Below are 26,557 nucleotides of genomic sequence, written 5' to 3' on the forward strand. Positions count from 1 at the left end.
CTTTTTTCTTTTATAGTTTTTAATTGGGGTGAGGTTTGGAAGAAAGAGCAAATCAATTTTTGAAAAATATTAAATTTTAATTTAAAAATACGACATTCAGTTAACTTGACTAGGTCTACTATTTACACATCATAAAAATTATTGCCTGTTTTCTAAGGTTTTTCATACTTTACTATGAAAATATACAACAAATATGTTCTTTATTTTTATATGTAAATTATATTACTAATTTTTACATATATATGTGTGTATAAAACATTTTAAGTGTTGCAACATGATTACACTTATCTCCTTTCAAATTTATAATAACCCTGTGAGATGGATGTTGAGCTAATTATATCCCCATATTACAGAAGAGAAAACTGACTCAAAGATGTTCAATGGTTTTTCCTCATATAGGCAAAAATTTTGAATCTTTTAAAAAGACAGAAATGTTAAAAGTTAATAATTGTTGTTATTTTGACTAGGAAATTTTGTTTCTCTAAGAATTACTCTATAATTTGTTGGTGAAGAATCTCATGTTTTCCTTATATGGATCATTATTTTGTGACATAGTAAAATGACCTCAAAAATAAAGGTAGTTCTGATCCACAGGATTGTAAAATTGCTAGCACTGAAGCTTCTATGTAAGCCTATACTTTCTGCTAGCCCTGTCATGAATGGTGGGGATAAAATGTAAATCTGAGGGGGCAGCTGGGTAGCTCAGTGGATTGAGAGTCAGTCCTGGAGACGGGAGGTCCTAGGTTCAAATCTGACCTCAGACACTTCCCAGCTGTGTGACCCTGGGCAAGTCACTTGACCCCCAATGCCTACCCTTACTACTCTTCTGCCTTGGAGCCAGTACACAGTATTGACTCCAAGAGAGAAGGTAAGGGTTTAAAAAAATGTAAATCTGACCCCCCTCTTTTTGCAGATGAAAAATCTCAGGCCCCCCCTCATTTTGCAGATGAAAAATCTCAGGCCTAGAAGTTATGTCTTGCCAAGGATCACAGATGCTGTTTGTACCAGAGTTATAACAGCACAAATATTAGGTCTTGTTACTCTAACTTCAGTGCTCTCTCTTTTTTAAAAAAGTAAATTTTATTGATATTATTTATCTTAACATTTTCCCAATTTTTTCCAAAAAAAACTCTCCTACTCCATCTTTCCAGAGAGCCATATAACAATGTTTTTTAAAATTGGAAATATGAAAAGAAACAAAAATATTTTCAAATCTGATCAAAACAATGAAAAAAATCTGGGAATTTATGCAGTTTTCCACATTGAATCTGTTCAAAATGTGAGATTATCTTATCATACCTCTTCTCGATGGCCATGCTTGTTTTTTTCTGGTTTTACAGCATGCTTTCAAAAAAAATTGACAAACATGTAAAGGAAAGTTTGATTACTTGAGAGAAAAAGAAGACAATAAAAGTTGGGAAAACTCCATATCCATATGAAAGGAAGAAATTTTAAAAAATCAGAAATATATAAACATCTAAAACTAGGTATATGGTTGGAAAATGGAAGGGAATAAGATTGAGGATGAGGCTAAAATATGGGAAAGATCTTTAATTAGATTGAGCAAAAATAGTTATAACAACAAAATACTACATTGTAAGAGAAATGAAAGAATCATAGTTAAAGAAAAAGACAATAAAGAGGAAAATATGAATCTAATTCTTAATTTTAAATATAAATTTGTTACATACTCCGATAATGGAGAAGCAGATTATTTAAGAAAACAAAACCATACAACATGTTGGCTACTAAAAAAATATCTAAAATTCAAAGAAATACATGGAATAAAGATGAGAGACTTCAACATTATTTACTATATATTCAGTGGATACAAATTAATAGTTGCATCATGCTATCTAACAAAGCAAAAACAAAAATTCACAATATAGAGATTAAAATAGGAAACCTCATTATGCTGAAATGAAGTATAGTCAACAAAACTATACCAAAATTCAATATATGTGCTAAAAATACCATAACATCTAAATTGATAAAGGAAAAATTAACTAAATTACAGAAAGGACCAAATAATAAAAAATAAGCTTTGGAGATTTGAATATTTTAATGCTCTTTTTATTGCCTCTCATTATTTCTTGGAATTCACCCGTTATTTCTTTTATTTTCAGCATGACAACATATTTGCATTTTCAAAACCCTTTAAGTAATGAAAACATTCAAAAAAACCAAGATTTTAGCTCCAGACTTCTCTGTGTCAAAGGAATAACTTTGGCAAAAGTTTATTTCTTTTATTTACCTATACCAAGTTTCCTCATCAGATAGCTTTAAACATTGTACTTTAAAGAGAAAATTTTTGACCTGAAAAGAGCCAAATTAAAAAATTGGATTTCCTGTTTTTATTTGCTTTTGTTGTAAAAGCTCAAACTCAAAGTTGGTTTCAAGTCATCTTTCTTTTAGGGGGATGAGAGAATTTTTTTTAGGTGTTCAAAAATTTTACAGTAGCAAAAAATGTCATAATTACTGTCATTTCTTTAGGCTTAAATATTTAAAAATTATATAAGCAATGATTTTAGAAATCATTATTTAGAGTGTGAAACATTTTCACAAAATCATCAATTAAGTATTTCACAGCTTACATATAAGTGTTCTCCAAATGCAGTGGCAATTTGCATTCATTTAAAAAATAAAAGAAAATTGAGTTAATTTTTAGATAGAAGCATTCGGATATAGGCAGGTGTGGTTGACTTCAAACTCACTACATATAGTGTCATTTAGAGAAAAAATGATATGTTAGAAAATATGGCTACATTAATATAAAATACTAGAATAATGTAGAAGAGAATAGTTAAACCAAGTGTCCAGATGAAGAAGTGATGTTCCTAATTAACAATATTGTATTCTAATTTTATCATGAATGTGTGTTGTAGTCTTTTCTAAATAGCAATAAAATCAGTATTTCTGAGACAAATTTTCCCATCTTAATAACATACTCAAGAACCTTCATTGGATTTGTGTTGTTTAGGGGAATATTTATTATTGCATTAGAATGAAATATTAAATATTTTGTTTGTGACAAAGCCTTTAAAAATAATTTCACAATTTTTCATTATCAAAACCACTCTCAAAGGCAGATTATTATAACTGCTGTTTCTAACGTGTGGTGTTTAACCTCCCATCTGTGCCTTTGCAAAGGCTTTGTCTAGTAGAACTACTAGTTTCCTTGAAAGATCTATTCAAAACACCTCCTCCTACAAAAGATCTTTTCTGTGGATCTTAGTTTGTTAGTACAATATTTGGCAAACATTTTCTCTTTACTCATCTGTAGAATATGTGGTGATATCTAATGGAAGGTAAACTTCTTGAGGATCAACACTTCGTTTTTACCTATATATGCCTGGTACTTAATATAGCACCTGATATTTATTTACTTTTCATATATTGGTCTGGATTTGTCTCTGATTTGTAGTCTTAGAGATTTCTCTATGGTAACACAAAAGTTTAGTGACTTGTGTTGGGTAGTATGTGTCAAAGGTAAGACTTGAACCTATTTCTCCTAATCTTTGAGGCTAACTCTATGGGCACTTTTTCCTGTTTCCCCATATAAGAGGCATTCCTGGCATATGTTTTGTGCTTAATGAACGTTTGTTGGACCAACTTATTTAATTTTGCCTTTCATTTTCTTCTCCTTTCCCCTCTCCCTCAACTTTTTTTTGTTTAATCTTCTCCTCTCCCTTCCCATTCAATTAAAATTCTTTTTCTCAGGTTCATTCTCAATGGTTAACCTTTTCCTCAATTTTTTTCAGCATCTCATTCAGCTCAATCCAATTCATCTCCTTTTGCTTCTCTTTATTCCTTTGAAATTTTCCATTTTCATTTTATGACCATTTAAAAAATTCCCAAACCCTCAAAATATCTCAAAAAACCTTTTTTTAATATTTTCATTTAAATCTTTTCATTAAAAGCACTTGTTTGTTACACCTTCTATTCTTCAAATGTTTGTGTTGGTTTTTTTTTCAATTTACTCCCCAAAATAATGGGGAAAATATGCTGGAATAGAGGATGTGATCCAGTATTTTTCTTTAATCAGGCTGGTTCTGGAGTATAGTATTATTTCTGGGTGCCATGTATTTAGAAGGCTATTGAAAAGCTAGAGTATATCTGAAAAAAATAAAGATTATAGGTTCATAAATCTAGAATTGGAAGGAATTTCAGAGGCCAATTCATATTCTCATTTTCAGATAAATTTAAGTTATTTGCTAGAAGTTACAGAGGCAAAATGTATCTTAACAAGATGTAAACTCTGGACATCTGACTCCTCAGCCAGTGATCTTTATACTATACCAAACAACCAGAATGGTTAACAACTTAAAGATTAGGAGATATGAACATTGATTAAAGGAAATATGTACATTTAGGCTAAAGAAGAAGAGACTTTTTGGGAGGAGATGACTGTTTGCAAGTGAAATGGTGCACAGAAAAGGCATTACCTTTTTTCTCTGCTTGACCTAAATAAACAGAACAAGAAGTGATAAATTGAAACTGTAGAGAAGCAAAATTAGATGTGCTATAAGAACAAAATGTTTTAACAATTTAAGTCATTATAAGTAGGATGGATTGTTCTTGGAAATTTTGAGTTCCCCTCCTTTCCTCATCAATAAAAAGCTAAACCATTTGTTTGAAACATTGTTATTACAACAGCACTGATTTATTTCTCAAAATGTTATTTATTTTTATATCATTTAAGTAGTATCACTACATTCTTCATAATCAATTTAATGTGATTTTTCATTGAGCATACATCCATGAGAGTATAAACTAAATTTCTCCCTTTCAAAAATTTATGTTGAATTTTATATTTTGTATAAATAATATAAAATATTCTCATTCATGAGAATAATTTCCATAAATCACACCTCAAAATACTCAATGCTCCCTAAAATAATTAACATAAAACACTTAACATATGAACAAACTAATCAAGATCTATTTATTGTCAGTTAAAATTACAGCTTCATTGTTGAGTAAGCGAAGGAGAAAAATATTTATGAAGACTAAAAAGGGGAGAAATTCATTCAGATCACACCCTCTAAATATAAATGTCCCTAACGAGTCTTTCCTGGGTCATCTTCACTTCTTCCTCCATATTAATCTATTTCATGATCTCATTAGCTCCCATGTATTTTATTATACTCTCTATGCTGAGGATTCTGAAATACATCATCATCTTCCAAATTCTCTATTGACTTCTACTCTCACATCACCAACTTCCAATCAGATGTCTCAAGCTGTCTAATAGACATCTTTGATTAAACATATCCAAAACAGAACTCATCTTTCCTATAAACCTCACCCTTCTTCTACTTTCCCTGTTAGTATAAAGCATAACACCATTCTCAGTCCTTGAGGCTGACAATCTAGGTGTCATCCTCAAATCCTCACCAGATGTCACTCCCCAGAAGCATCTCTTGCCAAGACTAATCAATTTTATTTTTCAACACCTTTCAAATATGCCCATTTTTATTTCTGACACTGCCACCACTCTGATGTGAACATTTATCACTTCATTTCTGGACTATTGCAATAGCCTGTAGATGGGTCTGCTAGCCTGAAGTTTCATCCAACTACAATTCATCCTCCATTTAGCTAACATTGTGATTTTCCTTTACTGTTTCATCAATAAAGCATTCCATCTTTTGGCTATAGACATTCCTCTGGCTGGTCCCATGCCTAGAATGTCCTCCCTCCTCATCTCTGGCTACTACATTCCCTGGATTCCTATAAGCCCCAAATAAAATATTCTATAAGTATGTCTCACCTTTGCTTAATTCTTGTGCTTTCCTTCTCTTAATTACTTTCTATTTATCCTGCAGAGATCTTGTTTGTACATATTTGTTAGCTTGCTATTTTCTTCATTAGACTCTGAGCTCCTTAAGGTCAGGGATTTTTTCTTTTTTTTTTTTAAATTTGTTTCCCTGAGATTATCACAGGGCCTAGCACATAGAATGTACTTGATAAATATTTATTGATTAAAAATCTTTAAATTTTATTTAGTCATGGAGGTAGTAATAAGGAGCACTTGGAACTCACTGAGTTAGGATTTATCATAAGGGAAAAATTCCTCTGACTGGAATATAGATAGCAGTTGGGAAAAACAAGGCAGGGAAAGCAATTCAGAGTATTTTAATAACCAAGTAGAGAAGAAGTAACAGGCTGAATGAAAGCAATGGTTATGTGAGTTGAGAAAAATGAAATATTATGAAGGTAAATACAACAAGATTCATCAGCATTTGAATATATTGGTTGAGTGAGAGTAAGAATTGAAGAATGACCCCAGACTGTAGAAGTTAGTGAATGAGAGATTGAAAGTAATAGTAAAGATGAGAAGAGTGGAGGATTGAGGAAAATAATAAATAAGATTTCTTTTTTTGGACATGGTGAGTTGGAGATATATATATATATATATATATATATATATATATATATATACATTGTGAGATTTGATCTCAGAGGAAATATTAGGACTAGTTTTATGGATTGAAGAATCAACTGCATAGTTATTATAATTAAACCTGTGGCCATTGAAGAAATCCTCAAGGGAAATTGTGTGAGTAAAAATGGAGATCTTAGGACAGTCTTGTGTTACATGCACATAAATAACAAGGGAGAAAGAGTGTTCTGAGAAGATTGAGGAGGGAAGAAAAGTCTTCAAAAAGCTGCTGTAGTAAGAGTGAATAGAGAAATAATCTGAGATAAAAAAAATTACCTTTCTCAGTGAAGGGGGCTTTCTTTTCCTACTAACTCTTTTTTTTTCCTTTTTTTTCAATTTTTTTAAACCCTTAACTTCTGTGTATTGGTTCCTTGGTGGAAGAGTGGCAAGGGTGGGCAATGGGGGTCAAGTGACTTGCCCAGGGTCACACAGCTGGGAAGTGTCTGAGCCCGGATTTGAACCTAGGCCCTCCTGTCTCTAGGCCTGGCTCTCAATCCACCGAGCTACCCAGCTGCCCCGTCTACTAACTCTTTTAATCTCTTCCTTATTTTATTTTTTCTACTACATTATGTTTTAATGAGGTAGTTATGTACTAATAATCTTTACCATTTGTTTATGAAAATTTAAGTTAGTTTTTAGGCCCCACAGTAGTGAGTAAACATGAGTGGATTAAGGGACAGGGCTATAGGAGTCTTCAGATGTTAAAACTGGCAATCTGAAATCCGTGGAACAGTAGGTTTTTTGATATTTCAGATAATACTGAAAAATGATTGTCTGAATAATTGCATAAAACTAAACATTGTTATTTGTAAGTTTAAATTATTTTTTTCAACAATACAATCTGTCAGTAGTCAAATTTAAAATTGAGTTTAGATGTGAGAGATTTCAACTATACCTCTTAGGCCAATTTTTATATTTTTAGTGATAAGATATATGACAGAATAATATACAACAGGCAAGAAGCCATTTCAAAGATTGAGAACTAATATACTGAGCTGCAAAATAAGAAATATCACAAATGTCCCAAAGATACTTTTCTGTCAGATGAAAGAAATATTGTGGTTAAAGAAGATACCTTTCTCTTGAAAACCAGCTATGTTTTACAATATTGATAGTCCACGTATAAAGGAATGATAGTGTCCTTTTATATTAATATCAAGAGAGTGTATATATATGAATATATAGATGAATCAAATGTCAAAATGTAGTTTTTGATTGAGTTATAACTAGCATTTTCATAAAAATTATGTCTCAAAAATTTATGAATAAAAGAATTATATTTAATTCCAGTGAAATTGTTGGATAATTCCTTTGGAGTCAATTCCCTAAAAAACAATTCCTTAGCTTTTAGTGTCTTCAAATCATTTTATTTAGATGAATTATGTTCAGATGAAGCCCAATGAATATAGTAAAGAAGAAAATCTAATTCAAGCAATTTAAAAATCATAAAACTCAAAACAATAATAAAAACTTAGGTAGATAGCACGCTTTTCCTCTTTCTAAAATAAAGTCTTGTTTAAAAGGGAGCCATGCTGGAATGTCTAGGTAGCAGTAATTTCACATTATTAATTTTAAAAGCCAAGAAAATTTATCAATGCTTGATTTCTATTTCGATATGTACTAGAGTATGTTTTATACAGAATAAATTTTGATAGAGAGCACCACAAATTGATAGCTTTCATCTTGGATTTCATTCAGAAAATTATGTACTGTTTTCAATGAGAATCTCATTCTGTACTCCCCTCAGATACTTCCTTTGTGGGATACTTTTTAACTATAAATCATAAAATTTTTTAGTTTCCATAGAACCAAAATATATGAGATAAGTAAATGGAGAGGTTTATGGTGGGTTTAAGTGAACTTCCACTTATTAAAAATAATTCAAAAACTAGAATAAAAATATTATCTGAGAATTATAGTAGGCTGTCCATGCTTTTTGAGTGGAGAATAACAAGTGAATAAACATAAAGGCAACACTTATTCCCACAATATATTAAAACACCAAAAGAAAGTCAGTAATGTACTTGGAAGATATTCTATATTTAATAAATGCTTTCTTGAATTGAACCAGTTTGGAAGTCTCACAGACACACAATTCATAGCATCTCAGAATTCTAAGGGAGGTAAGAAGCCATACATAATCAGAATTCTCATTTAAAACATTGATGAAAAATGGTCATCTGGGCATGAAGCTCATAAGTTTGGGGAATATATTAGCTTTAGAAACCATGTATTCCAGTTGAGGTAACACTAATTGGAAAAGAATGGATTTAGAGAGAGAATTATATGAAACATCAGAGTTTTTAAAAGGAATACAATGGTTTAAAAGGGTTATACTTCTTCCAGTTGGCCCAAGATAGAAGATTTAGGCACATAGATGATGTAGTTCAACAAAAGGGGAAAATATGACTTCGTAGCAGTTAGTACTACCCTAAAGTGAAATATGTTGATTCTGTAAGCTCTGTATCTCTGGGACTTTCAAACCAATTCAATTAAGAGAAGCATTTATTAAGTGTCTAATGTATATAAGATACTATGCTAGATGCTAGGTATAGAAACACAAAAATGAAATACGGTAATAAAACCCTGCAAGGAGATTATAATACTCTAATTTTTGCACTTCATGTGCATGATTTTGATAAATAAATGTGTAGAATTTATTGTGGGAAAAAGAATGTCTTAAATCATAAATCAACCCAAAAGTATGAATTATGATAAATATTCTAAGGCTTCTCTCAGTTGCTTAATATTATACAAATTCTGTAGGTGTTCTACAAATCCCCAGTCCTAGAAAACAGCTGATACACCTGCATACATGTTACCTATAATTATCTACCCTGAAATTTTAATTACCAACAGGTGACCAAAGACTGATGGTATTTTTTTTCCTGAGACGATATATTTACTTCTTCATAATGATAGCCTTTTGTAGGAAAATTTACTATTGTAAAATTGACTATGCTGTTTCCCACTGATAGTAATTTGAAACTCAAAATACAGCTTAACTTAGAGAGTGATATCAACCGTGTTTAGATGTAGTTAAAACAAAGAGAACACATTATTAATTCACAACTTTTTCGAAGGACAATCTCACCTCTTAAGAACTAAGAAGGAAGGAAAAGATAATTAAATGAGCAACCAAATCCTGTAACTTATTTCAGGAAATAATATGCATTGTCTTAACTCATAGGAGAGACCCTTATACTGTCTTATACTTTCAGCCATGTCTGACTCATTGTTATCCCTCTATGAGGCTTTCTTGGCAAAGATATTGGAGTGGTTTGCCATTTCCTTCTCCGGATTATTTTATAGATGAGGGAACAGGAAAACCAGGTTAAATGACTTGCTTAAGGTCACACAGCTAGCAAGTAGGTAAGGCCAGATTCGACTTCATGAATTCCTGACTAGGCCTTGTACTCTGTCTATTGTGCCACCTAGCTATTCCCTCATACCTTTTTTTTTTATTTCCTCATATCTGTAAATATGTTAATGACTTTATCTCCTTGAAAGCAGATAGTAGAAAGAAGGAAAAATAAGAGAGTGGAAGATAAAAGCATTTTCTACACAGGCATACTCTAGAAACACAAAGTGATCATTATTACTGTGATAAGAGATAAAGAAAGAAATATGAACATTAGATACTAAAATTTAAAAAGTCATAATTGATGTTTTACTGTAGTTCACACCTTCTTAACCTGATATGAATTTGTATATATGTTTTTCAAACTATTTTCATAGTTACTAATTGAATTCCTTTCTAATACTGTGAATTTATATGATATATATTTTTAACATTTTAAGATTAGGTCCATTAGTTTAACCAAAATGCTAAAATGCTGGCACAACAGTGCTTAAAACTCCACTTGAAGAGAGAGAAGAGAATATTGCTAATGACATTGTAATTATAATATAGGTTTTGGAATGGAATGAGAATCCACCAAAGTAAACTTAGAAGAAAAAGCTAGAAATGTCAAAGAACCAGGAGAAATGTAGAAATCTATGGAAGTAAGGTAGGATTCATTAGGATGTTGGGCCAACAATCTGTAAAGGTAGTAAATGTATCCAAAAAACAAAAATAAATACTTCAAAAGAAGGCAATTGATTTTGGCAATTAGATCATCAGTGAGCTTAGTGAAAATAGTTTCACTAGAATCATAGTAATTGCAATTAAATTGTAAGGTTTGGGAAAACAAATGCTGTTTAGTGCGTAAAGGTCACTTTTTCAAGGTATTTAGTAATAGAGAAAAGGGAGATGTGCTGGTAAGCTAAATTGGGAAGGAAGATCAATGAAAGTATTAGTATATTTCTCTAGATAGTATATTTCTACACTTAAATGTTGACATTTTGATTTCCTTAAAATATATATATATATATGTATATATATCCATATATTGCTAATTTATTATGCACACATTTATTGGGTATGCATATTTTGGTGTTGTATTTTAAACTAAATATATTTTGTCTACAATTTTTTAAAGCACAGAACTGTTACACTTCACAGACAACCTGTCGGTGGCTTGGGCCTAAGTATTAAGGTATGATTTTTCTCCATTTCTTTTAATTTTTTTTTTCAAGTTGAACATGTGAACTGCAAATAATGTGTTTCTGTTTCATTCTGGTCAATGTGTTTTCCAGGGTGGTGCTGAACACAAGGTACCTGTCGTCATCTCAAAAATTTTCAAAGATCAAGCAGGTAAAAGAACATTTTCCCTACAAAAATTATATGTTATATTATTTGAGAACCAAATTCATGATATAGTGTGTTCTAGTTAGTAGATCTGGGTTTTAATCCTGACTCTTCTGATTGCTCTTTGTGGTAACTTGGACAAGTTCATATAATCTTACTAGTCCTCAGTTTCCTTTTATATAAAATGGAGAAATTTGACCAAGGGAATTGTAATGTCCTTTATGATTCATTTTAAGACTCTGATCTTTTAGAATTATTTGACATATTTAACCTATATTGGGACATGTATTTTCTTGTTTAAATGTTTAATTCTTTTGCTCTATTTTCTTTATTTAATTGCCTTTTTTGGTCTTTATTTTGGGGTTTATCAAGCACTATCTTGCTATTGTTATATACACTGAGTCTATTCTATTGGTCCACCCTTCTATATCTAACCCAGTACTATATAGTTTTTTTTTAATTTTTTTTTATTTTAAACTCTTAACTTCTGTGTATTGACTTATAGGTGGAAGAGTGGTAAAGGTAGGCATTGGGGATCAAGTGACTTGCCCAGGGTCACACAGCTGGGAAGTGTCTGAGGCCGGAATTGAACCTAGGACCTCTCATCTCTAGGCCTGGCTCTCAATCCACTGAGCTACCCAGCTGCCCCCTACTATATAGTTTTGATGATCACTGCTGAATAGTATAGTTTGAGATTATTTAATTGACATTTAAAAATAGCTTTAGACAATTATCCATAATACATGTCCTAGTCCAGTTTTCCCATTATGTGTATTTTTAAAAGATAAGTGTGCATTAAAAGAATAAATGATATAATTCCTTTAAATCACTATATAAATTATTTTCCACATATAAACCTTGAAGTAGAGCTATTTATATTCAATATCTCCCATCAAACAAAAGAGACATGGATATAAAAGTGTTTCACTGATGGTACCCACCCTTGGTATTGGGAAGTGTAGAAGGTTAGCAACATATTTTTAGCTCATATGGAATATGGGTACCCTAGAATTAGGAATTTCAGTTTCCATAAGCGTAAGACTTGTCCTGAAACCAAATAAATGACTTTTAATGGTCACACTCTGTATCATTAAACTGTAAAAAGGGGTGTCATATTTTTCCTTTGTCACCATTTTCAATATTTTAGATCACTTCTCTTTCCTTCTATCTGAGCAACTTTATTTTCTTTTATTTACTTGGGGATAGATCTCTGATCTCTTTTATAGTGTGGTACCTGATAACCTTAGTTAATCAAATATATTCTACCAGTCTAAAGTGATATATATGGTGGTCACTCATTAGGAGACTAAATGTATTAAATGACATAACCTATATAACTAAGGTTATCAGGTACCACACTAAAAAATAGCCCAATAATATTAAAAGGATATTTGAGGAAAAGAGCAGGAAAGAACATGATAGTGACTAACCCCTAATAGAGATAGTCATATTGTTGTTTATTAGTTGTTTAGTCTTGACCGCTTTTCAGGACCCCATGGATATCTATGGGGTTTTCTTGATAAAAATATTATAATGGTTTTCCATGTTATTCCCCAGTGGTCTGAAGCGAACAGTTGTTATATGATTTGTGCAGGGTCATATAGCTAGTAAATTATTGAGGCCGTATTTGAACTCGGGTCTTCTTGACTCTTCGCCCATCCACTAAGCCACCTAGTTACCTCCCAATATATGTCATAATTAATGCCAAAGGGGCTAATGACTAATTTACAGTCCAGATTTTCTGAGGGCTCATGATATAGAGAGTAGATCTCACCCTAATAGTCATAATTCCACTGGATATCCATCTTGCCTATAACTTTCTTCTTAGTGGTTCCATTTTCATTTTCTGGCTCTGGCAAATGCCCTGGGGGAAGCATACTACTTTTAATTTACTTTTGTAATATATGTTTTGACAATTCCCATTCAGATACACTCTAAGCAACATGTCTAATTTTTCCTACAACATTCCTTTTCTTCCAAACAACCTTAAAGCCTATCCATCCTAGACAATTAGTCTATAAAATAATCTCAACCAGAAAGAGTAGATACAACCCACAATGGATTTAGTAAGGAAATAAGATAATGACCATAATATCTAAGAGTAAGGGAGGCAAAGGGAGGAGTACTTTAATATAGGTCATTGTGATATTATGATTAGATAGTTAACAAAGGAAGCTGATAATAGATTTTAGATTACTTTTAGTGTGATTGCAGGCATTTAAAAGGAGAAAGTGGAAGTCTTTCTTGTGAAAATTATTTTCTATAAATCAGATTGTTAATACTTTTCTGTATAATTTTTATATATTCATGAAGAAAAAGTATTTAAATGTTTCATCATTGTCCTAAAATACAATCTGTCTTCAGTGTGACTAAATTCAGATGACATGAGGAAAGTGCTTTGAAAAAATTTAAATATTACATAATTGTTAGGTGTCATAATAATAATGTTATTATTACGCTTCCCAACTATTTTTGAACATGATTGTAGATACTGCCAAAACAATATGTGTTTCTCCTTTAGGAGAGGTTAAAAACAACCCAACCTCTTTTAAATTTTAGAATAGACAGGATTATATTTAATCAGGGATTTATAATTAATAAGGCTATAAACACAGCTGTTACTCCTGTAGAAAGGTGATTCATTTCTAGGTTATGCCATTTCTCTTTTGTAGTTTCAAAAATTTGAAATGAGTTTACAAATGTTTTTTAAAATATTAATTATATGACAGTGGAAAATTTGAGATGATAATTAAATCATAGTTAATCACTTAAATCCTGAAAATTAGCTAAGACAATATGGTCAGAAGGACATAGGACAGGAATCTGAAGATATAGACAGTTATCAATTTTCTTTTGTCCAGAATACACAGAAATATAGTAAAAGTGTTAAGATAGAGTTCAAACCATGACCAAGGAAATATTAAGAAGAACTCCAGACAGGAGATATGGTAATAATTTCTAAGGATCCAGTGAAAGGTTGGGTATAGATCACTCAAGGAAAAGATGAATATTGCTCACTTACAATCAGGTTTATTGAACATTCACACATCCTTAATGTGATTAAATTTCACCAAAGCATTTTATTGTATATTCCAAGTGTTAATAAGTGTAAAATCAATAGACTGTTCAGAAAGATAACACAGAGTGAAGTTTTCTAATTTAGTAGAATTGGAATACTACAAAAGTAAATAAATCAATAGAGTTAGTTATGTTTGATGATTTCAATGCTACTGTAAACCACCTGGTTGACTGAATAATAATTGAAAGAATAGTTTTTTCAAATAATATTGTATTTCCTTAATCTTGTGAAACAGATTTTTCAGTTCCTCATTTATAATAGGTGCTGAATTTGTGGATATGAATGAGGTACTATAATAAAAAAGGTTTGACTAGAAAGAGAAAAGGAAATGTTATGAACAACCAGAAAACGAAACCTTGAAATTTTTATATTCCATATGAATTGGAAAAGAAAATATGTTTCACTGTTAGCTAAATAAATGGGGTAGGGAAGCTACATACAGTATAGTCTCTTATGCTAGAATAACCTTATTTCCCTTGTTGACAGACTTGTTTAACTGACAAATCAGAGGAATATTGTCAATATGGTTAACCTTGATTTTGGCATTTGAGAAACTCTCTCAACTATTCTGTAAAAGATAAGGCATGTGCTATACAGTAGCATTTAGAAAGATTCAAAGTTGTTAATTTCAACTTTGTTAAATTATTGACCAAAAATTAAGGAGGTATCCTGTGGTGTGTTTCAGGGTTCTACTATAAGATTTTTAATTATTTCTCTTGCATTTGTTATAGATCATACATTTAGAACTAAAAATGACCTCAATGCAAATCTAGTCCATTCCTTTCATTTACAGATGAAGAAACTGGGTCATATAATTTCATAATTCTATGGCTAGGGAGAACAATAAAAATCACACCTTATGATTTTGCAGATGAAGAAAGTGAGACCCAGGGATATTAAATGAATTACCTAATTTACAAAGCTAGTAAGGACGAATGGGCATACTTTTAAAATTTGCAGATGAAACAAAAATAGAAAGTATAACAAATGTACTGGATTTCTTAATCCAGATTTAAAAAAAATTCTTCATATGAGAGAATATATGGTCAAGCTGAATAAATTGAAATTAATTAGGAATAATTGTGAGGTCTTTCACTAGGATTAAACAAAAATTAATTTCCCAAGTACAGAATAGGAAATTAAAATGGCTTGACAATTGTTCATCAGGAAAATATTTGTGGGATTTAACGAATTATGAACTCAGTTTAGCTTACTGTTGATTATAAAATAGCTTAACAATGCATAGATAGCAAACTTTGGAGTCAGGAAGACAGCTTCGCCTCTAACATAAACCAAAATATGAGGCCTTTGGCAAAGAATTTCACTTAATTTTTCAGGCTACTCTCCAACCCTTTTTGGTAGGAGGACAATTGGTGAGCAAGACAAGAGTTCCCTCTCCCTATGCAGGAAATTATTGTTAATGATTCATCTACAAATGAAAAAGTCAGACAAAGTCTCCTGAAATTCCTTCCAGCTCTGCAATATAAACTTATGAACTTCAATTTCGTCATCTGAAAAGTGAAGGAGTTCCCTTAACAGGAGTTCTTTCTACTAGAAATTCAGAAAGTGTACTCCAGAAATGCTTAAGGTCTTTGAGACCATTTCAGGGAATCTGTGAGTTTAAAGTTTTCATAATAATATTGTCATTTTAATTTCTTTTTTATATTTAAAGTGTACATATACACTTTAAATGTAAAAAAATAATTTTGTAACATAAAATGAATATATATATATATATATATATTTCTTTAGTTGTCAATCTCTAAATATATTTAATTTTGAGATTCAATTCCTCTCCTATACATCCATTCCCCAACCCACTCAGAAGGGAAGCAATCTATTAATTAAACATCAGAAATTACACAAAACATTTTCATATTAGGCCAAGTCATAAAAAAGCAATAAAAATAAAAGTGAGAAAAATAGTTCTCTCTCTGGAAGGAGAGAGCATTTTTCTTTTTCTTTTTTAATTCCCAATTTTACAAAACCAAATAAAACAGCATTTCCATATAAAAGAAATAGAAAATGTCAATAAGTGAAAGCACAAATCAGTTTTATTTTTAACTTACTTTTCTTCCCATCCACTAAAGTCCAGCCACTTCCCACTCCCCACATTACAAAATGTATCCAGGAAACCAAAATATTCATATAAACTAAGTCATTCATGTTTTTACCTTATAGTTCATAATTTGGAGGTAAAAGTCACAATTTATTATTTCAGTACTGATTCTGTAGTTGTATATGATGTTCTCTTGGTTCTATTTATTTCACTCTTTATTTTCCCATGAAATTCTTTCAAAGTTTTTATTTTTTTAATAGGCTTTCTCATTGCTTCCTATTATGCAATAGTATTCCATCACATTCATATAACACAATTGTTTTAACCATTTCCCAACTGAAGAGCACCTCCTCAATTTTTTTTTACATTTTTTAAACTCTTAACTTCTGTGTATTGGCTCATAGGTGAAAGAGTGGTAAGGGTGGGCAATGGGGGTCAAGTGACTTGCCCAGGGTCACACAGCTGTATAGTGTCTGAGGCCGGATTTGAACCTATGACCTCCTGTCTGACTTTCAATCCACTGAGCTACCCAACTGCGCCCACCTCCTCAATTTCAAGTTCTTTGCTACCACAAAGATGAATGCTATATTTTGGAACATAAGGGTTATCTTTTTTCCCTCATCTCTTTTAGAAACAGACCTAGCTATGGTACTGCTGAATCTAAAGTTATACACAGTTTTTGTAATTGTCTGGGTAGAGTTCCAAATTGCTCTCCAAAATGATTAGACCAGTTTACAAGTCTTATCAATAGTGTATTTGTATTCCCATTTTTTCATATCCCTTCCAAAAACTGTCATGTTGTCCTTTTGTCATTTTAGATACTCCAATTGGTGTGAGATTATATCACAGAAATATTTTAGTTTGCATTTCTCTAATCAGTAGTGATATAGAACAGTTTTTCACACACTTATATATGGTCTTGATTTCTTCATCTGAAAATTGTCTTTTCATATCTTTTATCCATTTATCAACTGGCTAATGGATCTTACTCTTATACATTTAACAAAGTTTTAGATATGAGTCCTCTATCTATCTGAACAACTGTATATAAAAATATTTTCCCACTTTTCTAATTCTCTTAATCTTAGTAATATTTGTTTTATTTATACAAAATCTTTTCACTTTAACATACTCCAAAGTATCCACTTTGCATTCCCTAATGCTCTCCATCTCCTTTTTAACTCAGATTCCTAATCATAAATCTAAGAGGTATCATGCTCCTTTTTCTTTTTATTCACATCTGCTAACTCCTTTTATGTATAGATCACATATTCATTTTGATCTTATCATGGTTAATGGTATAAGATGTTGGTCTGTACCTAACTTCTGCCAAGCTACTTTCCAGTTGTCTCAATATTTTTTACCAAATACTGATATGTTATCCCCAAAACATGAATCTATGCTTTTGTCCAATACAATGTTGTTATCATTTTTATTACCATTCATTGTTTTTTCTATTTCACTAATCTACCTTTCTATTTCTTAGCCATCACCAGATAAGTATAAATAATTACTACTGTATAATAAAATCTAAAGTCACATATTGCTAGATCTTCTTCCTTTACATTTTTATTATTTTGGTATTCTTGATCTTTTTTCTTCTAAATGAATTTTATTCTTTTTTTGACTCAAATTAATTTTTGGTAATTTGATTTTGATGGCATGGAATAAATTAATTAGTTTAGATCAGTGGTTCCCAAACTTTTTTGGCCTACCGCCCCCTTTTCAGAAAAAAATAGTACTCAGCAACCCCTGGAAATTATGAAACTATTTATTGAACTCAGAATAGGATGTAATAGTAAAAAAGAATAACATTCTCTCTGGAGTTTGAGGGAAGCTGGAGGTATCCATTTTGGAGGAAGTGTAACTTCAATACTTCCTCTAGTCCCTTCCTTAGTGAACCTGTGAAACTGACTAGAATACTCTAGTCAGTTTCAAGCAGTTCTTGGATGGCTCTAACCCTGCTATGTAAAAGTGTCCCTTTTACTTGAAGGGCTCAGTCTGTTTCCCTTCAGTGTTTTGTCTCTAACCTGAGTATCCAGTCTGTGTTTCCCTGTTGCTGTTGCCTGCCTTAGATTAACTCATCCTCTCCCTTGCAACTCTTGGTACCTCAGTATTTATATTCCCTAAACTCAGACATTCCCTTACTTCTCCTACGACCTCAACTACCAACCTTCATTATTGTACATTCCTCATCTACTTTACTGCCTTAGGCATTCACAAAAACCTATCCACAGTGCCTTATTCCCTATTCCAACCAGCTACTACCTTTAACCTAATCCCCTTATTACCTCCCTGCAATATTACCTTATTACACATCAGATCTTGGATAAATAGAAAATAATTTACACAAATAAATGATCAAAATCTTCTTTCTGTAGAGAGAAAGAAAAAGGAATAGGAATTGAATAAGGGAGGGACTGGGAGTTCCCTAGGGAAACTGAAGAACTAAGAAAAGGAAGAGTAGGTTAAGAGATGATGGTTTTAGTTAGGTGCCTTTTATCATTCTAATGTATATTCCATTTATTCTATTGTTCTCCAGTTTTTTAAAATAAGAAATGGTGTTGCACTTTGTCAGATATGATAGGTGGATTCTTTCCATTTTTCATTTTTCTTCTTGTTTAAAAATATCAGGTTGGCTTTCCCTGATAATTTCTTTTATTATGGTGTCCAGATTCTTTTTTTTTATTATGACTTTTAAAGTAATCCAATGATTCTTTTATCATCTCTCTTTGGTCTGTTTTCCTTGTCAGTTTTTCCACTTTTCCACTGATTTCAAATTGTCTTCTATTTTTATTCTTTTTAGTTTGTTTTATTGTCTCCTGATGTCTCATGAAGCTTTTAGCTTACATTTGTCCATTTCAAATTTTTATCAAGTAATTTTCTTCTCTGAGCCTCTGTACTCTTCCTTTTTAGAGGGTTATTTTCCTGTTTGAAATATTATATTTCCTTTTTTTAAGCAACTATTTTCTTCAGTAAGTTTTTTGTTCTAAGTTATTGATACTTTCTGACATTTTATTTCTGATTTTTCTAAGTTTTTTATTATTTGTTCGTCTATACATTTTTGGAGCTATTCAAGGGGTTCATTTTGGGCTTAAAATCCATTCATGTTTTCCTTTGAGGCTTCACACATTTTGATTTTTTTATTGATGTCCTCTTTGGATCTTGTATTTTTCCATTTTTTTTGTTGAAATATCTTTCTAGTATCAAGTATATCTTTGTCTTTTGTTCATTCTGGGGTTATTTCCCCCTGATTTTGTCCATATACTGAAGCTTACCTCTACTCCTGGGCTAGAGGAAAAACTGTCTAGTGCTTGCACTGTGCCTGGGTTCAACTCAGCTGTCTCAGTTTCAGATTTAGCATTCTGCAGAGGCGACCTGGTTGGTTTGCTGTTTGGAGGTTTGTAGCTGTTCAGTTCAACTAGTTCAATCCCTTATATGCTGAACCTTGTTGACATGAATTCTTGTCACTGCCACTGTTTTGAGTCAGATTTAGACTCTGATCTGGCTGGAACAGGCAAGTCCATCTTCTCCCACTGCACTAAGTTCTGTATTGCATTGGTTTCTATTCTTAACCTGCTGAATTTGGTCAAATCTGGCTCTTCCCTTTCTCTTGTCACTTGTGAAACCTTGTGTCTGAGTTCATCTGAGTCTTGATCAGATCTCTCTACTCCTATTCCAGTGAGATGAGTCTCCTTTGCCATCTGTCAGCATTGTTCTTTGCATGGACATCACTTCACCCATTTTTTCTATTGGTTCTGCTGCTCTTGTATATATTTTGAGGCATTTTTTTCCAGTGATTGTTTGAAGGATGATTGGTGGGCTGTGAGTGTTTTTTACTTCTCCATATTGACTTGATTTCCCTCTGCTGCTGCCACTATCTGACTCCATCATAGATATTTAAAATGTTGTCTTTTGATCTTTTTTGTCATAGGTTCTCTGATTTTTTCAGTTCCTTAACCCTTAAATTTGGGATTCACTTCCAACTATTTATTTTTACCTCCATATATTCAGATATAATCTTATTGATACTAACTTCATAACAGATCTCACTCATACATGCTATATTAAAGACAAATTGAATTATTTTCTTCTTAATATACATGATGTTCTACCTCCTGTCTTTATGACTCTATAGGCTATACTCTATGCCTGGAAATCTCATCCTGCTTTTCATATCATTAGTGAATAGTGAGTTTTAGCATTCCCTTATTCTGGGCTTCATCCTTCACCAATTATCAATAGCCTGGTAGTGTATTGTCAGTCCTGCCACTACTATCCTGAACTTTAAAAAGATCCAATACCTTAATATAAATGAGATTTATTCAGCTAAGATCAGATAAAGTAACAAAGATAGGAGTATGATAGTTATTCAAACTATAATTTGTACATAAAAAATTGTTAGAACCTTCTTCCCAACCTTTAAGTCCAGGCCTTTTCCTTACACCCATGTGCTAACTCCATCTAAACCACCAATTCTGAGAGGGCCTACATGGAAATTTAAACAATTAGTTTTGAAATTAATAGTTTTGTAGCCATTCTCCCTAAAGCAAATTTCCTGTCCAGCTAATGGACACAATGTCGCTCTGGGTTCTATTATCCAAAAATCCCCCATTTTCCAATTGCCTTCATGCTATACTGGCTTTGCCTTGTGTGCCCCACAACTATGGAAATTTTAGGTATTCAGCTTTTAAAATTTGATCTTTTAACAATGTCCCAAGGGAAATCAGGATTAGAGAAATTGAGCCAATTGAATTGGAACAGGTTTAAGGATATAGAAAGATGAAAAGGGGCAAGTTTGGAGGACAATCACACCTATAAGATAATAAATTAGAATTGGACTAAAACCAGGAATATAGTGTGATATGGTTAAACATAGTACAGGAGGAAACAGGAAAGCCTCAGGAAAAGAAATAAGAGAAAGGCACAGTAGATGATCAAATAAAAATTCTCAGCCTACTTTTTCTCAAAATTCTGACATCTACTTTGTGGATTCTTTGATACCAGCCTAGAGTTTCAGGATATATTATTTATGAAAATGAACGTATCCTTTTCCTAAATTAATAATTACTCTAATCTATAATCATTGCCTCAACTTACTTTCCTTTAATTCCATTCTCAAACCCATTCACTATGGTTTTAGACTTCATCACCCAAATGAAACTGTTTTCTCTGAAGTTAATATCGATCTCTTAATTCATTAACATTTTATGAATATTCATTCTTGTTTTTCACTCTTCACCACTCTCCTCCTGGTTATTCTGTTCTGTGGGTTTTTACAATATCCCTCTTCCTTGCTTCTCATTCTGTCAGCCTGTCTAATCCTTCTTACTGTAACATGCACTGTTTTTATAAGATGAATGGAGAAGCTTAGTCATGAAAGGGATAGAAAGAATAATTCTTTTTTTTTAAACCCTTGTACTTCGGTGTATTGTCTCATAGGAAGAAATTCTTTTACTAGAATAGATTTATATTGTCCAAGGATATACGATATTGTCACTGTTACAAAAGAAATGTTAATAACTAATAAGAGAAGATAAAACTTTATTTCAATATACATTATTTTATATGTATATGGAGAAAGATAACTTTCAGATAGAATGTATACAATTTTGAAGATAAAAATCACCATTATTTAAACAATAAAGATAAAAAAAAGCTTTGTGAATAACATAGAATGATACTTTACAATGAAAGGAACAATTTAATACTGTAAAGAGACAAAGTATATTCCTCTATTTATTTAAAACTCTACACAAATATACATACATATATATACATACATATATATATATATATATACACATATACATGTGTATATATATATATATGGAGAGAGAGAGAGAGAGAGAGAGAGAGAGAGAGAGAGAGAAAGAGAGAGAGAGAGAGAGCACGCATAATTTGGATGACACCAAAAATGGATCACCAAGTTGAAGATAGCAAATCTGCCAAGCAATACTGTAATACTGTATGTCAGCTAATTCACATATAAATGTTAATGACTAAATAACATAAGAAAGTTCATTTGAAAGAAGAAAAGATCAAGAATATCAAGGTAAATAATAAAAAAAATTGAAGAAAGGTGGCCTAGCAGTACCAGATCTTAAACTGTATTATGAAGCAATTTATAAATTATCATAAAGCTATAAAGTACCTTATATTTTTTTCCATTATTTCCCTTGATATTCTTGATCTTTTATTCTTCCAAATGAACTTCGTTATACTTTTTTTCTAATGTTATAAAAAAGTTTCTTGGTAGTTTGATAGGTATGGCACTAAATAACTAAATTGATTACAGTAGAATGGTCATTTTTATTATGTTAGCTCATCCTACCCATGATTCCAATTGTTTAGATCAAATTTTAATTATTTGTAAAGTGTTGTGTAGTTGTGTTCATACAATTCCTGTGTTTGTTTTGGTAGATAGATTCCTAAGTATTTTATATTGTCTAAAGTAATTTTATTTTTTTATTATGTTTTTTAAAACCCTTACCTTCCATCTTAGAGTCAATACTATATATTGGCTCCAAGGCAGAAGAGTGGTAAGGGTAGGCAATAGGGGTCAAGTGACTTGCCCAGGACAACAAAGCTGGGAAGTATCTGATGTCAGATTTGAACCTAGGACCTTCCTTCTCTAGGCCTGGCTCTCAATCCACTGAGCTACCCAGCTGCCCCCTCTAGGGTAATTTTAAATGGTGTTGCTCTTACTAACTCTTGCTGCTGTGATGTGTTGGAAATATATAGAAATGTTGATGATTTATGTGCATTTATTTTGAATCCCACAACTTTGCTAAAGTTATTGATTATTTCTACTACCTTTTTAGTTGATTCTCTAGGATTTTTTAGTAGACCATCATATCATCTGCAAAGAGTGATAGCTTAGTGTCCTCATTGCCTATTTTAATACCTTTAATTTCTTTTCTTTTCTAATTGCTACTGCTAGTGTCTCTAGTACAATGTTAAATAATAGAGGTGATAATGGGCATCCTTGTTTCATGTCTGATCTTATTGGAAAGGCTTCTAATTTATCTCCATTGCATATGATACTTGTTGATGGTTTTAGATATATACTTTTTTATTATTTTTAGGAAAGGTCCTTCTATTCCTATATTTCCAGGGTTTTCAATAGGAATGGGTGCTGTATTTTGTCAAAGGCTTTTTCAGCATCTATTGAGATGATCATGTGATTTTTGTTTGTTTTCTTGGTGATATGGTCAATTATGGTGGATGGTTTTCTTAATGTTGAACCCTCCATCCATTCCTGGTACAAATCACACCTGATCATGATGGATAACCTTCACGATCACTTGCTGGAGTCTTTTTGCTAGTATTCTATTTAATATTTTTGCATCTATGTTCATTAGTGAGATTGGTTTGTAGTTTGCTTTCTCTGTTTTGGCCTGCCTGGCTTTGGAATCAGTAGCATATTTGTGTCATAAAAGGAATTTTGTAGGGCTCCTTCTTTGCTTATTATGTCAAATAATTTGTATGATATTGGGATTAGTTATTCTTCGAATGTTTGATAGAATTCACTTGTTAATCCATCGGGCCCTGGCAATTTTTTCTTAGGGAGTTCTTTGATGGCTTGTTCAGTTTCTTTTTCTGATATGGGATTATTTAAGTATTCTATTTCTTCTGCTGTTAATCTAGGCAATTTATATTTTTGTAAATATTCATCAATATCACCTAGATTGCTATACTTATTGTTATATAATTGGGCAAAATTGTTTTTAATGATTGCTTTAATTTCCTCTTTAATAGATGTGAGGTCTCCCTTTTCATCTTTGATATTGTTAATTTGGTTTTCTTCTTTCCTTTTTTATTAGATTTACTAGTACTTTGTCTTTTTTATCTGTTTTTTTTTCAAAATGCCAGCTTCTAGTCTTATTTATTAATTTAATGGTTCTTTTACTTTCAATTTTATTGATTTCTCCTTTAATTTTTATAATTTCTAATTTGATCTTTAGCTGGGTTTTTTTTAATTTTTCTCTTTCTAGTTTTTTAATTAGCCTGCTCAGTTCATTGATCTTTGCTCTCTCTAATTTGTTAATACATGCACTCAAGGATATAAATTTCCCCCGAGTACTGCCTTAGCTGTATCCCACAGAGTTTGGTAGGATGTCTCATCATTGTCATTCTCTTCAATGAAATTATTGATTGTTTCTATGATTTCTTCTTTAACTAACTCATTTTGGAGAACAGTATTATTTAATTTCCAATTAGTTTTTGGTTTCCTTGCTGATAACTATTTTTATTGCATTAAGATATGGTAAGGTTGCATTTATTATTTCTATTTTTTTGCATTTCTTTGTCATGTTTCTATGCCCTAATGCATGGTCAATCTTTGTGAATGTTCCATGTGCTGCAGAAAAGAAGGTGTATTCCTTTTTTCCCTATTTATTTTTTACCATATATCTATTAACTCTAATTTTTCTAGGATTTCATTCACCTCCCTTATCTATTTCTTATTAATTTTTTCATTTGATTTATATAGAACTGATAGAGGAAGGTTGAGGTTGTCCACTAGTATAGTTTTGATATCTATTTCATCCTTGAGCTCTGCTAGCTTCTCCTTTAGAAATCTGGATGCTATACTATTTGGTGCATAAATGTTGAGTACTGATATTTCTTCATTGTTTATATTGCCTTTTATCAGGATGTAATTACTTTCCCTATCTCTTTTAATCAGATCTATTTTTACTTTGCCTCTGTCAGAAATCATGATTGCAACTCCTGCCTTCTTTTTCTCAGTTTAAGCACAATAGATTTTGCTCTAGCCTTTCATTTTTACTCTATGTATGTCTGCTTGTCTCATGTGTGTTTCTTGTAGACAATATATGGTAAGATTTTGATTTCTAATCCACTCTGCTATTTGCTTCCATTTTATGGGCAAGTTTATCCCATTCACAGTCAGGGTTGTAATTATCAACTGTGTGTTCCCTGACATTTTAATTTTCTCTCCTTGTCCTTCCCTTTATTCTTCCACTATTTCCTTCTATACCAGTGTTTTGTTTTTAAAGTTCCCATGATCTCCTCCCTTATTATACTTCCCTTTCTCCCCTCTCTCTTCTTATTCCCTTCTTATTCTTCTTAGGATCTTTTTAAGATACCCCAACCCTCTCCTTTCCTAGTGTTGCTTCCTTCCTCACCAGTCCTTTTTGTTACCCTTTTACTTCTCTATAGGGCAAAAATATATTAAGTATTTCCTCTCTCCAACATCTTTACCAGTCCAGTGTATTGATCTTCTCCCCTGTTTGCTCCATGAGCTTCTTTATGGAATATAAATTTACTCCATTTTGTGTTTTTCTATTTTTCTTCCCCCTCTAATTTTATATATATTTATGCATACATACATACATACACTATATATATATATACATATATATATATATATGTACATGTCATCCTATACAGTTTGTCACTGCTCCCTCTAAGTAAACTTCTTCTAGTTACCCTGTTGCTAATAACAATTTTTAATATTTTCCAATATCTTCTTTTCTTCTAGGGAAACAAATGAATTAAACTTATTGGGTCTCTTAAAAAATGATCCCCCCCATTATTACCTTAAGGTGATTCTCTTGAGTTCTGTTTTGGGCAGCAAACTCTCTGTTTAAGTCCAATTTTTTTCTTTATGAATGCTTGAAAGTCCTCAATTTTATTGAATGACCATACTTTCCCCTGCAAAAATATAGTCAGTTTTGCTGGATAGTTGATTCTTGGTTATAGACCCAGTTCTCTTGCTTTACAGAATATTGTATTCCATGCCTTCTGGTCCTTCAATGTAGGTGCATCCAGATCCTTTATTATCCTACTTGTGGTTCCCTGGTATCTGACTGACTTCTTCTTAACAGCTTGTAATATTTTTTCCTTGGACTATTAGTTTTTGAATTTGGCTATAATATTCCTGGAAGTTGTCAGTTGTGGATTAAATTAGGAGGTGATCTGTGGATTTTTTCAATTCCACTTTTCCTTCTTGTTTGAGAATGTCAGGGCAGTTTTTTGGATAATTTCCTCTAGGATGATTTCAAAACTTTTTCTTTTGTCACAATGTTCAGATATACCAATGATTCTCAAATTGTCTCTTCAAGATCTGTTCTCCAGATCTTTGGTTGTATTAATGAAGTGTTTCATATTCTCCTCAAATTTTTCATTTTTTAAATTTTGTTTTATATATTCTTGCTGCCTTTTGAAGTCATTTGCTTCTAATTGTTGAATTCTATTTTTTAAAGACTACATTTCATCCCTGGATTTTTGTTCACCCTTCTCCTTCTGGTCTTATTTTTT

General features: G+C 31.8%; 1 protein-coding gene across 1 annotated transcript in view; it reads left to right on the forward strand.

Annotated features, from left to right (window-relative positions):
• Nucleotides 1-26,557, forward strand: part of SNTG2 (syntrophin gamma 2) — a 622,101-nt gene that overhangs the window by 238,613 nt on the left and 356,931 nt on the right. Inside the window, exons 3-4 of the mRNA XM_044660932.1 lie at nt 10,927-10,983; nt 11,084-11,141. Coding sequence (XP_044516867.1) covers nt 10,927-10,983; nt 11,084-11,141 — 115 coding nt within the window. The remainder of the gene's footprint in view (nt 1-10,926; nt 10,984-11,083; nt 11,142-26,557) is intronic.

This window comes from Gracilinanus agilis, chromosome 2, assembly GCF_016433145.1.
Source record: "Gracilinanus agilis isolate LMUSP501 chromosome 2, AgileGrace, whole genome shotgun sequence".
Taxonomy (NCBI): Eukaryota; Metazoa; Chordata; class Mammalia; order Didelphimorphia; family Didelphidae; genus Gracilinanus; species Gracilinanus agilis.